We start from the raw sequence: 13,951 nt of genomic DNA, 5'->3' as shown, positions 1-13,951 counted from the left end.
ACTTATATAACTATATTACTTGGAGGATGTTAATAAGAAAATAGATAAACAAATAAATAAACAATCTTCTACATGCCCTTATAATTCTCCCTTTGCCTTCGTCTAAGATAGGATATCGGATATCTCAACAGTGCGTGCCCAGTTTGGGCGTTGTGAAGGCCTACGATCTCCTATATCTCTTGCGTCTTTATTTGCCCCATTCTCCAGCAAGAGTTGTATAATCTCTAGAGTCCCAAGGAAAGCCGCTTCATGAAGCGTAGTCCCCATCCAGCCAGGGTAATCTCCGTATCCCCTGGCTTCCACGTCTGCTCCAATTTCAATTAAAAACCCTATTTCATCTTTCTTCAATCTTTTAATTGCTTCGTAAAGAGATTTCGCCTTGTACTCGTCTGTGGGGTTCTCTAGATTGTCTATGACGACTCGATCTGGAACGTTCCACTTCCGAGAGAGAGCGAGGGCCATTTCCCTCTTCGCCTTCTTCATTGCATAGAAAAGTGCAGTTCGCGAATTCTCGTCCTTAGCGTCCTCATCCACGCTTCCCTCATGTAAAAGCTGAAGCACGGCCGGCTCGTCGCCATTGAGTACAGCAAGATGCAGCGGGGTGCGATCGTTAGTAGCTGGCTCTCCCGATCTTAAACCATACGTCTTTCCTCCATGGGGGGGTTCCGGGGGTAACTCGTATGCAGTACTACCTGTGATCCGGATCGTAATGGGCTGCGTCGGGCTAACCAGACGATTCTTGGAAGTTGGTGCCTGCCATTGGCCTTTGGCTCCATTGGCAACACGAATGTAGCTCTTATCCCCCAGTTCCGGAATAGGAAACATGCCTGGCGCAAACCAAACAAAGATAATTCTTCCACAATCAAAAGCGACTACCACAGTAGACCCAAAGACAGCACTACACACGGGTCGGAGTTCATAAGGCAACCGTAGCACACCTTGGCCGTGGCAAGTGATCCAAGAGAGATCTGGGCTGAAGCCGTAACCATGCCATATCTGCCCTTTATTTGCATCTGTAAGCGTGTCAGCGTATTCCAACGAGATTCACATCTTTCGAAACAACTCACCTAGCATGATATGCCCGATATCAGTTATAAGGTAGGAGCTGGTGGGATTGAAAGAAATATTCTTGATATGGACACCCGCGTCAACGGTTTTGAAACATGTACCGTTGACAATATCCCAGATCTTGATGTTTCGGTCAGCTGAACTTGAGGCAAGGTATCTGCCGTCGGGTGAAAACTTCATGGCATGAACCGTATCTGCAAGACCTTCGAGTATTTGGAAACATTTGCCACTATCGATCTGCCAAACTCGAATCGTTCGGTCCGCGGAAGATGATGCGATGTACGTATTATCACTAGAGAAGGTCGCCAAATTGACCAAATCTTGGTGGCCGGTGAATTCATGTAAGCACTTCCCGAGGGCTGCGTCCCAAATCCTCACTGTTCGATCACTCGAAGCCGAAGTAATGTATCTGCTATCTGGTGAAAAGACGACATATTTGGCCTCATTGCCGCCATTGAGCGTCCACACATGCGCAATTGGAGTCGTCATATACCAGACCATGACCGTTTGACTCCCAGAAGTGGATGCGAGATACCTGCCATCAGGAGAGAAAACAACTGAACTGACTCCGTCGCTATGGCCGTTAAGAGTCTGTATACACTTGCCGGTAGTGGTGCTCCATATCTTAATGGTCCGGTCACTTGAGGCTGAGGCAAGTTGTCTACGACTTGAAAAAGCTATCGAGTTGATAGAGGCGGTGTGGCCTTCAAGTGTATGCATACATTCGCCGGTGGTAGAGTTCCATATCTTGACGCAGTCATCATCGGCAAAAGTTCCGACTTGTTTGCCATCATCGGAGAATATTACCGTATTGATCCAGTCATCGTGGCCATCCAGTATTTGCGTATCTTTGGTGATGTTGGTATCCCAGGATCGTAGAGTTTGATCATTGGAAGCTGATACAAGCCGTTTGCCGTTGGGCAAGAAAACTAGAGAAGTTACTGACCAGGTATGGCCTCGAAGTATCTGCTTGCATTTGCCAGTTGTGTCCCAGATCCTGATGCTTGTATCATCCGATGCGGATGCGAGATATTTCCCGTCGTGGGAAAATGCTACCGAATTGACCCAGCCGCCATGGTCAAGAATTTGCAGGCACTCTCCCGTCGCAGCATTCCATATTCTGACAGTCCCATCACTTGAGGCCGATGCGAGATGGGTGGTGTCCTCTCGAAAATTCACCGAATTCACCCAATCGCCGTGGCCTTCCAGTATCCGGAGGCATTTTCCCTGATCAATGTCCCAGACTCTGGCAGTTCGATCACTCGAAGCCGAGGCGAGATAGCGATGACTGCCGTTGCGCGAGCAGGCTACCGCATTTACCCAGTCACTATGGCCTTTGAATTCACGTACACACCGACCTGACGCGGTATTCCAAGCCCTGATGGTCCGATCACTTGAAGCTGACAATAAGTAGTCTTTATCATATGAGACTACTACTGATCGGACCCAGTCACTGTGGCCCCTGAGGGTTTGAAGGCAATCACCGGAAACAATATCCCAGGATTTAATCGTTTTATCGCTCGAAGCTGACATGACACGCTTTCCACAATGCGAAAAAACTACTGAATTCACACAGTTGCTATGCCCTTTCAGCGTCGTTTCGCACTTGCCTGTCGCGGCGTTCCAGATCTTGATCGATCGATCGCTCGAGGCGGATGCCAGCCAGGTATTATCATTCGAGACAGCAACCGCTCTAACCCAATCACGGTGGCCTTTGAGCGACTGTAAGCTTGCACTCCACTCATCTTCTACAATTGGGACTTTCGTAATCCATTCTGGCTCTTCTTCCTTGAATGACATTCTTGTTAAGCTATTGTTAGGGCTGAACAAGAGCGCCGAGGCATATACTTGAAGTGGGGTGTCTTCAATCAGCAAGCGGTTGTGTAGAATGAATCTTCGAGCATCTTGGACCAGGCTGAGAAGATATGAGTCTGCCTGAAAATCCTAAAACAGGAGTGATTAGTTTCCATCTTTATGATCGCTTATATTCAGGCTCTAGTAGCATACCTCGAGAAGGGTTTCGAGCATTGTTACAGCGACCACACCATCCGACACTTGCCTAGCGAAGCCTAGAGCTTCCAGCCAGTAAAGGAAGCGCTGTTCAAAGAACTGTTGGACAAGTCCACCAGAGTTTAAGTCGTTTTGATGCTGCAGTCGAGCTCTGCTTGCTTCACTCAGATGTTCTACCCAGTAGATGCAAGAATATCTGATGCCCTTAAGTGATCCCAAGTCCACCTCTTCGATGGGTCCAATCTGTGGTTGAGAGTCATGGCTACTGGATAGGATATCCCGTCTCAAATGTTCCATCATGGACCGTATCGATTGGGAGTATACATCGTAGTGAATATCTGGATCCGGCGGGAAGATCTCAGAAGATGCATTGGCTCTGAGGTAATCTTTCGCCGACTGATGTACAAAATATACCGTCCCTTGACGAGTGGTCAAGAATGAGCTGCATAGCTTAATAACAGTCTCAAGCCATCCAACGTGTTCAGAGAAATTTGACAAAATCTCAACAAGCGAAGGGAGCTCCTTCAGTGCAATGGGCCGGCGTGCTATCATCATCACAGAAAGTATCTTCTTGCAGATTATGAGATCCTCATCGTCTGAATCGAGCATCCGATCTAACATCATCCTGTAAAAGGACTGTAGGCCGGCCGGGAACTCGCGTAGTTTCTCAAACGTTTTCCAGGATTTAACTTGCCCGAGGTTCTGACAGACAAGGGCTACCCAGAGGAACGTGTCATTTGCGTTCTCTCGCAAATAATTTCGAACTTCTTCTTGAAGTTTGGCATCGTAACCCTTTTGTGTTGCCAGTTCGGATACTTTGTGCTCTATAAACACGCCAACAGCATTGGAAACCGAGCTCTCGTTTCGATCCAGACTGAGAGTTATTATGTGTTTGGCGGGCACTATTGCCTCTTCGATGTCGTATCGGTTACGACTAGTGATGATCCACTTGATGCGGGGAGAGGTTGACTTTTTAGTAATTAACTCGAGAAGCTTTCCCAAATTAGCGGTGCATTCGTCAAGGGCATCGACACACAAGTAGCACTTTTCCAAGCGCGGGTCCTCTAGCATATTTAGAAATATTCTTGACAAGGCTGGCCAAGCGTTCAAATCCTCGAAGAGCTGCTTCCCTGTATCTCGGTAGCTTTCCTGGATGTGTTGGATGAGAGGTGGCTGCTGCTTTATAAGGATATACATGAGACCGCGCAACACGGATGTGGCATTGTTGATGCGTGAGTCGGTGGCTTGGCAGAAGAAGAACGAGAGAACAGTACCCGTGGTGGGAACATCGAGTTCATCAATAAGACCACAAAGCATCATCGTCTTACCCTTTCCGGGGTCGCCTTTGATCCAGAGGAGCTGTCCCTGCCAGGAATTGTGCCAATCTTGGAAGTCGGCATGGTCAAACACCCACTTAAACGAGTCTCTAAGCAATCCACCCTTAGTTTCCTCAATGCGCGTCTTGTCATCACGGGGATCTGTAACTCGTAGATTCATTAAGCATTGAATGTCCTCATCGGTAAACGGGGTATGGCTGGGGCGGTAATCTAATACATGGGTAGGCATTAACGCATTGAATCGCAAGTAGAGAGATTACGACAACTCACTAGGTGTATGTAATTCTAGAGAGCGCTCAATCTCTGCAACAATAGTGCCCAGGATCAATTCGCATGTAGGGCTATCAGCATCAAATTTGCAAATCGTGCCGTGATCAGCGTCTATTGTTATCTGCTTCTCACGCGAACCCGGAAGATTCAAAACTGCAGACTTCTTATCGACAATCTAGTACGCATTAGCAAAGCACCTGCCTAGATCATCTCATGGGAGGCACACAATACCCATGTTGCCATACGGCCTACTCTCGGAAAAACTGATGACAAGGCATCTCTCGAACACGTGGCGGGCCTGTTCAAATCGCTTGGTGGCTTCGATTGAGTCCCGCTTGAGTGCGTCTATAAGATCGTTGCTAGGCTCTCTAAGTGTCATCGAGGCTATTTTAGCCACGACATCGCCGACGTTGGCATAATTCCCACCTTGGTGTGGGGTAGCGAAGAAGACAACGAGACGAGTTGCCTCAAATAAAGACTGGTAGGAGTCATCCAACTTGGCTCCAACAAGCGCCTAGCCGCCGTTAGTACATAATAATGTCATAAACCAAGCGGCCACGAACTTGCTTAACAACTAAACCACCGAGACTATGGCAAACAAACACGAGAGGTCTATGCGGATCATCCTTTTGAGGCGTAAGCGGGAGAAACTGTGTGGTAGTAAAATATTAATGGACGATAGTCTTACTTTGCGTTTAAGATTGAGAGACTGCAATAGGCTGTTTGCATGATCGTCAAGTTTAAGGGCTGCTGCGGATATCGCAGGGCTAGAGTTGTACGAGAAGAGCATTACACGAGCGGGTCTTCTAAGACGTTCTGGGAGGATATCTTTGAGCCAAAGTTTGTCACCCTTCATCCAACTTCCTTGTGGATGCCGTTCACGTCCTTTAAAATTGAGACCGTGGACTGCGATAATACTAGAAGATAATATGTGAGTGAGATATATATACATATAGCTATAGAAGGGCTATACTCAATCTCCGCAGCCATGGTAGACCGGCTGCCGTTATTGCTCTCGAAGATGACATGGAGACCTGGAGAAGCCCACGGCAGTACGCTAGGGTCTTTATCTCTAGCAAAATCCCCTCCAACTGTGAGTGTAGGCGATGTTTCTATCACGGTACGGGAGCTGGTAGATGATGGAGCAATTTGTGTTGCGTCGTACGTCGTGGAGCGCATCGAAGTTTGGAATGAAACGAGAGACGAGTTTCGGATCACTGATGGGGCCGGTGAATTTGCTAGAGATATGTCAGCGAAGCCGCAAGGATGTGCTGGTTGATACAACTCACCTCGTGATGGGTTTGTTGAAGCTAAAGCTGCCGAAGCTAAAGTTGCTAAAGCGGAGGATTCTCCGGGTTTCGAACTCCGATCTCTGCCCCGTGACGACAGTCTTCCACTCAATGAGAAGAGCCCCTTCCACCGCGCCTTGTCATTCTTGTCCTTCATAGTTGCGTTTGACGATCAAAGAACCGCTCTCAATTGCTAAGTAGCCAAGAACACGAACATAGAAATTTAATTTCTTGGCATGATGAATAGATAATCAGCGGGGTCACAATGGATGGTTTAGAGGAGATATGATGCGCTCTGCAGGACAGGGCCTGTTCGGTGAGCAAGCCGCCAGTCATATCGTGCAGCTGCACCAGTGCCTGAGAGGATTCATTTGCTACCGTTATTGGGCAGCAACACATGCCATGAAAGACATTCTAAAATCATTCGCTGGAGAATGGCGCAGATTACAGCACCTGTAGCAGGGGTGCAGCATCCCAGGGTCGAAGGGGAAGAGGACAGTGAAGCTAAATTTATTCGTGAATTTACGAACTGGTACCGTCTGCAGTTTTTTTAATCGCAGATGATAAACTCCACCCTATCCGATGACTTTGTGACTATGAGTTAATAGCAGAGGAACTCATATCGTCTTCTCTTCGTCTGGTGGACAGCCGCACTTCAAAATCCATCGATACCAATTGCATACTTATCCTTGCCTATTCAAACTTCACTTGCCCTGGTACACGGACAAAGAGAGGTCGATTAAACGCCGCACGCGGAACTATGGGTTCGCATAACCAAACATTTGATGGTACTTCAAATCAGTCGCCCAGGGCATTGTACAATCAACTCTGTTGATTTGCAAAGCGGATATGTCAAGACAGTGTGGGATCTCTTCAGAGCAGATTTGTCAGCCAAGAAGTATACGCTGCTGATTGCAACTCGAAGGGTATTGCTCTCAGTGCGTGGCGCCGTGATACCACAATCAAGGCATATTGTCAACCGGCCGGAATGGAGTGCCTGCGCGGACTCCTGCCAGAAATATTTGTCCCTAATATTGAGCCAGCGGGTAAACACCACGAAATTGGCCTACTCGATTCTATTTGTTCTCTCGGCGCGTCGGATCTATGGCACCCCTACATCCTAGAGTGTAGACCGCTTATTGGCGTATGCCCCTGGGACCCTGCTGTTGAATACGCTTTATACGGAGATAGCGAAGATAAAGATGACGATGGCCACAAGGATGGTGAGGAAGCTGAAATAGGAATAGTACATGACTGTCTCAGCGGTTAACCTAAGTAGTTGTAGAATGTAGCCAACGGATTTATTATTCCCACCAGGGTTTTTCATCGCCCTCTCCCAGCCTATACAGCCATTAGTTATACTTTGGGATGTAGTGTACTTTCAGGTCTAGGATATATTATCCCTGGCGGTCTGAAATACCCCGCTTTTGATGCTATAGCCCTTCCTGAGATTTTGAAAATGCTGAGCTACCTTTTTATATGCAACCCAAACCAGTTTAACAATAGCGAATATGGAGAATTATGAAACTGAATAGACTTGCACTGCGGCAATAACGGACGGAAAAAAGTTAAGTAGGTGGTTCAGTATGGTTGCACGCATATACAACGAGGTGTTCCATAGATTGATTGCGGACATGATATTTATAATAGGGTTAAAACATCTAGATTGCTCTATGGCACTCAGCAGCCATCACCACTAGAAAGGCTGTTGAAGTTTTAAAGGACCAATCCGATCCAAATAAGTGCAGGGATTCAACAGATCCATTGTATATAGAACTAACACAGTAGTTGTGTAGTCGCGTGTGATAATCCATGAAAGTACGTAGTGTTATCCCGAAGCAGCCGCAAGAAAAATGAACCACCGTCACGGAGCTCAAGAGCATTCAATAAGCCATAATTGGCCAATTTATTCCCATAGTCACGATTTAGGCTATTTTCAATTACGATCCCGAACATATTGAAGAGGATGAAGGCGAACCTGAATACAATTCTGGAACGCTCCAAAATTCTGGATGAGATATATCAGTGGCTCGACAATAATAGCGTGTATCAAAAGCATATCTACTGTCTAAAAGGCAAAGCTGGAACTGGTAAGTCGACGAGAGCTCATACAATAGCTCATCAACTTGTGGAAAATAAACGCCTTAACGCAAGCTTCTTTTTTAAGAATGCCGTTGGCTCTGATCCACTCCTCCTTGAAGAGCCATTTAATTCAAGAAATCTTTTCTTTGAATCTCTGAAAAATCTTTTATGCGGGTTCTTTTAAGACGGTAGTGGTCGTAGCTGACGCCTTGATGAGTGCAATAGGGAAAAAGACATCTCTGTTCTTCTTAAGATCTTATCGAGACCGAATCTCACAAAATATGCAACTCAAGCACAGAGTGCAATGCCACTCAGAAACATTTTCTTAAAGAGCAGGCCTTAATTCAAGGTTGGACGTGCCTTTGCAAACATGCTCGTAAAGATAAGAAACAAACCGTAAGAAAGAAAACGCGAAGAAGCCACAAAAGACACAATCGAGAGTATCGTCAGAAATCTTAAGGAACTTGTACGACTGGCCTCTGCGCTATTCATCTTCGCGGCCATCGGTTTTCGCTTCATAGGACATCTTCGTCTCCCAGGTGTGCCGGAAAAGTATCAACGACAAATACTCAATCAAAAACCTCTCATAATTAGAGAGAATACATTTACCATCTTTGAATTAGTTGATTGCAGAACACATTGACGAGGACCGCGAAGCAACTATTGACGAGTTTAAATATATCATCGAGTCAACAATCTCTGAGACCTAATGTTAATACCCTCTCCTTCTAACCGCCTGGAAAGCATGGGTATAGTTATCCACAACGACTTAGTACTTTTAGAGGCGGTCTTCGTTATTCCGCCGCAGAACTCAATTCCTATGAAAGCTTTCCACAGATTCTTTTGGGACTCTGTTCTTGGCACGAGTTGCAAAGCATTTCATATTACCGAATCAAAACTCATAGAAGACTTGTGAATAGATTCATCGAACTGCTTTCTGTTACTCTGAAGAAGGATATATGGCAATTGAAAGCACCTGGAATTCATCGAGAGGGAAGGCTGTCAGAAAGCTGCAAAGGTATTCAGGATCTTCAAATCATCATTGATATCAACCATATCCCAAACAGATGTACTATGTAGATGCTCTAAGATCAATAATGGGCAACAGAAGGTGCTCAGGCAAAGCTATTGCATCGTGATCCAGAACGTTTCCTCTTGCCATTTCGTTTCACCATTATGAGGGCACCATTTCAGCCAAAGACGAAATCGGGTTGAATGCTCGATGTAGCCAGGGTGTAGTACAAAGATCTCGGCATAGAAGAAGATTAAAGTAGTCGAAAATGAGCATAAGCTAATTTTGATGCACGAGATCAAACACACTCGTGGGGTTACCGTTATTGAGTCAGCTTTGCCGTTAAAGAAGGCCGGGTCAAATGGCAGAATTTATGAGGTTTTGCTTGAGCAGTTAGTTGCAGAGTCAAATAGTAATAGCCAAGTCGCGATTATGAAGCCTCAAGATGAATCTAGGAGGTAATATTGATAACGGCAATATTTATCTTCGTAAAAGAGAACCTAAATGTGTCGGACTTGCCAGATTGCATAGGCCGAATATATTGCCACCACTGTAGCAGGAATAGTGTTAATTAGCTAATATTTCCTATCTATATATTGTTTAAACGTTTTTACAGCTATTTGATTAAATTCATAGTTGCTTCGTTCTATCTGTGGGAATCTATGTTACTAGCTGGCTATATCCCTGGTAGGGTTGCTGACTAGGGTCGTAACACGAAGTTCTTTACAGGCTGGAATGCCTTTACGATAATGTTAGGATGATATAGATGTTGACCACAGAGTTGGGTATATTATTATATTGGTAAAGGTCTTAATTATGTAGTTACAAAGTCGGGGGCAGGACCTCTTGTGTATATACTCTCTACGAGATTCGACGAGATAGATCGGATAGGGGCCATCCTCCAGTCAACAATAGGAGGTCCTTCTAGGCCGCAGATATGCTACTGAATCTTGTAATTGTTTGATTAATAATTTTTTGTGATTACTATTCAAGACGGTAGTGCCTACAAGATTAATAATCACCGCCCCAGATTTGAATATGTGATTACAAAAGAAGTCGATGTTTTACATTATTAATTCTGTTCTTAAATAGATCTAGACTAATGAATGAAGATTGAAGAATATAATAGGAATAGTGATTATAATTGAGAGTGAAATTACTCAGTGGCTTGCCTATCTCATTCTAGACCCGGGGCTTGACTGCAGCTGCGCATATAGAAATACAGAGAGTTGAGCAAACTACAGATAGAACATTTAGAGGCAGGAAATCTCCTGCTTTATATTCTAATAATAAGTGATATAGTTGTGTTCTGACTGATAAAACTGTATTTAAAATATTATATTCCTAGGACTGGGATTTCTGTCCTCCGCACTCCTGTACTAGAGTTTGCTATTCTCACTCAATATCAGAATCATATATCCTAAGTCATTTATTTTCTGCAGGGTTCAAGAGTCCATAAAATTAAACTTTATGCAGCCGACACTACTCAAAGCGGCGAAGCTTGGATCTTTGTAATACAGTAGTTCCATTCGTCTACTACACCGTACTGCAGGTAATCGTCCAAAGATATAAAAAGGCTGGAGCTTACGCGAGATCGAGAGTAACAGAAAGTCAGCGTGAACCAAACATACCGATTCTTCACCTTTCTACCCATATTCTTCTGTATATTCTAGGCACCTCAGTGGCCACAGAGGAACAAGAATCATGGTTTGGACATACCTTTTATTTCTAATGGTCCTGCCAACCAGCCTCGCCGCATCCATCGCGAATATCAATGCTGCTTATGGCGTCTCCCCGGCCCCCTTTTCTCTTAAAGTCTCGCCCAGATTCGAGTTGGAAACTCGCCAAAAGTTGGCGATGACTCGTTTTACAGACGATATCGGCTTGCCGCTCGCTGCTGATGGGCCTACGACCCATAATCAGACCACGGTTCGAGATTATTGGCTGTATGGGTATAAATGGAAGAAGGCCCAAGAAAAAATTAATAGCTTGTACGTCAAATGATCTGTTTCTGTATCCGCTCTTCCAAAACAGGCGGACTAATTATTAGGAGACAGTTTTACTCAATATACCACGACTGTTCAAACCCGGGATTCGAACTACACAGATCCTATCCCATTACATTTCGTCCACCATCGCTCACCACGACGGGACGCCATTCCACTGTTGTTCATCCATGGCTATCCAGGATCCTTCTTGGAGGTTGGACCCATCATCAACTCGCTGACTCACCCTCCAAACTCGTCTGTCCCAGCCTTTCACGTTGTCGCCCCGTCGATTCCTGGTTATGGCTTCTCACCAGCACCTGTAAAACCCGGGTTTGGTCCTCGCGAAGCAGGTCGCGCATTTAATGCCCTCATGCATCAGCTCAACTACACACAGTATGTGATTCAAGGGGGGGATTTGGGGGGCATCATTCTTCGCTATCAAGCCAATTCATACCCCGAATCCGTCGTCTCTGTTCTTGACAACTTCTGGACTCAAGAGCCTACAGCGGACGACTGGGCCCGTTTTAATCAGAAACAAACCACGGCCGAGGAAACCGCATATCTCAACGGCGTGAAAGGATTTCAGACCTATGCTTCTGGATATGTTGCCATTCAATCGACACGACCTCTACAGCTTGCAATTGCATTGACAGACAGTCCCATTGGCTTTGCCATGTGGATCTATGACTTTATGGCAGCCCATGGTGTTCACCCCTGGAGCCTGGAAGAAATCGTCACCTGGTCTATGATGTACCTGATTCAAGGACCTTATAATGGATTACGCTTCTACAAGGAGTTTCAGATAGAAGGCGCAATTGACGGCCCTGGTTTTGGCACCTTCCCCTACGTGCCTGTTCCCGTGGGTGTTACGCAGCGGACGCAGGACCTCGGCTGGAGTCTTCCCCTGGACTGGGCGAAGCGAGGTGGCAATGTCACGGCCTTGTATCGGCACGAGTTAGTGGGAGGTCATTTTCCCGCATACCAGACACCGGACAGCCTTGCGGAGGATATTTGGGATTTCTTTGGCAATCACAGTATTTCTGGTACAGGTATCTTCAAGGGCAAAGTTTTCTAAGATTACTTGACCTAGTAGAGGACCTTGACTTTATGGGGGGCGAGATTAAGAGTTACAGATTCTTCAATTGTAGCAGGGACTTAGTCGCGGATTTAGAATAATTGAATGATAGAACTCATAAATGTAGCAAGGTATAGGCCTATTATAATAAAATGCTACGAATCTACCCCATGTGCGTATAATTCCGAGCACCTTTGCCAGGCACGCGTCAACCTCTCCAATGTTAGAACGACTTGGCTTGTACAGTTAGTTTACTTGCTCTATTCAATCTGGCATGCCGTAGGGGTACCCCTTCAGCAATCTTGTGCTTTGTATGTGATGTAGACTTTGTCAACTCACCTAGTGGGCCGAATAAGAGCAAACATACACCGTCTTCAAGTATTGTCACAGCGGGTTGAGTAACACCGTTACTACTGAAAGTGGATGACACGCCTCTTCCGCGACAACCGGATTCAGTCAAGATCTGGCCAGCGGCTCCGGTCCAGTCACTTTTATCCGGTCGGCCATATTCACGAATAGCGTCCGTAAGGAGGCATTGCCAGCCTTAATTAGGGCTGTTTTATTCCAATTCATCTCGAGTTTGTAGATCGGCTGTCAAATTAATAACGGCTGTAGGTAGCTTAGCCATCTTGGCATTGTTCCAGGCCTGTAAAGACTGTTCAAAATAATCAGTTTACCAGGTCGGTTATCCTCTTCTGTATATGCCGGGACCCGCTTGACATATATCGTATAAGCTGGATGCGGGAAGACCGGGTGATTCCTATAGAGTTATCCAGGAACTGGCCTATCAAGATGGCCAAGTCCTGGAGGATCACCTGCCGGAGGTATAAGAGGAGGTTGGTAACTTCAGCAGCGGCCGGATCCTGAGTTTTTGATCCTGCCCACGGCCAAACCGACCCCGCTAGCGATCTAGCTCCGGTCAGATCATAGGTAGGAGGATGTTTAGCGGTACGATCTTGGCCCGCCGGACTTCGTAGAACTCATTGAGGGCGGATAGCCGGTCATAGGTCGCATAAATCTTCGGAGTAGGCAGTTCAGACAGCGGCTAGCGTGTTGGATCTGGACTTCACTAACACCCGTCAACTCGGCCGTTTGGGAATGGCTTGGTAGGAAGGTTTCATTTTTATAATAATGAAAGTGTTAGGAGTCACAGCATAAGAGAAGAGTGATGAGATCAAAGAAGTGAAACCAAGGGAACTCGAACTTCGCAGCTAGGTCATTAAAGGCCGTATTTACCTCCAACCTTTTTTTTTAACACAAAGGGAAACATCCCCTTTTGTAGCTGTGTTCACACCGCAATTATCTAGTTTGAACCTTGTTGGGTCTTTGCTGCTAGATAGCTCTTTGTTATCTGACAGAGAGACGGCCAACTCAAGAAAAGAGTCTAACGGGACCCCGAATTTTCTACTACCTATGGTCATATGTGATGGTTTGCTGATTTCACCAACTTGATATAGCTGTATGCTGCAAGCGGCAATCTTCCAAGATAGTATTATCAACCTACACTAAAATTTACTTAACCTCAGGTTAAAGTTTGCTCTGTATGTCTTCATCTACCTCGATGCCTAATATAATTAGAGTAAATACATGAGATAGGAAGCTTTCCAAATTATGTTCTCTTATATGTTTAGCATGAAGCGTAGGCATGTAATAAGGCAGGAGGTAGCTTTTGTAATTCCGTTTTCATTATACATTTAATATGTCTTATTTAATAAAATTACCGCAATGTGATTCTTTATTGCATAAACATCTGCTCCTTTATCTTTAGCCCCTGTTGCATAACTTAAGTTCGCATATATTTCTTTAATTTATTCTGTCTA

At 45.5% G+C, this 13,951-nt stretch overlaps 3 protein-coding genes across 3 annotated transcripts; 1 reads left to right on the top strand and 2 right to left on the bottom strand.

Annotated features, from left to right (window-relative positions):
- Positions 1-831: 831 nt before the first annotated feature.
- On the bottom strand, positions 832-4,644 carry TRIVIDRAFT_46863 (uncharacterized protein; the record flags this gene model as incomplete). Its single annotated transcript, XM_014098666.1, has 4 exons — positions 832-1,013; positions 1,068-1,225; positions 1,604-3,012; positions 3,076-4,644. Coding segments are annotated over 4 exons (3,318 nt in total), but the record flags the coding sequence as incomplete, so codon positions are not given.
- Positions 4,645-4,767: 123 nt separating this feature from the next.
- TRIVIDRAFT_136429 (uncharacterized protein) lies at positions 4,768-5,532 on the bottom strand (the record flags this gene model as incomplete). Its single annotated transcript, XM_014098665.1, has 4 exons — positions 4,768-4,860; positions 4,912-5,181; positions 5,234-5,311; positions 5,374-5,532. Coding segments are annotated over 4 exons (600 nt in total), but the record flags the coding sequence as incomplete, so codon positions are not given.
- A 5,267-nt stretch (positions 5,533-10,799) lies between these two features.
- TRIVIDRAFT_46819 (uncharacterized protein) lies at positions 10,800-12,131 on the top strand (the record flags this gene model as incomplete). Its single annotated transcript, XM_014098664.1, has 2 exons — positions 10,800-11,059; positions 11,126-12,131. The coding sequence occupies 2 exons, from the start codon at positions 10,800-10,802 to the stop codon at positions 12,129-12,131; spliced, it is 1,266 nt and encodes a 421-aa protein (XP_013954139.1).
- Positions 12,132-13,951: the final 1,820 nt, after the last annotated feature.

The sequence above is a fragment of the Trichoderma virens genome, assembly GCF_000170995.1.
Source record: "Trichoderma virens Gv29-8 chromosome Unknown TRIVIscaffold_82, whole genome shotgun sequence".
In the NCBI taxonomy this organism is placed as follows: domain Eukaryota; kingdom Fungi; phylum Ascomycota; class Sordariomycetes; order Hypocreales; family Hypocreaceae; genus Trichoderma; species Trichoderma virens.
The sequence above is the reverse complement of the archived record's forward strand: the minus strand, read 5'-3'. Positions and strand labels throughout refer to the sequence as shown.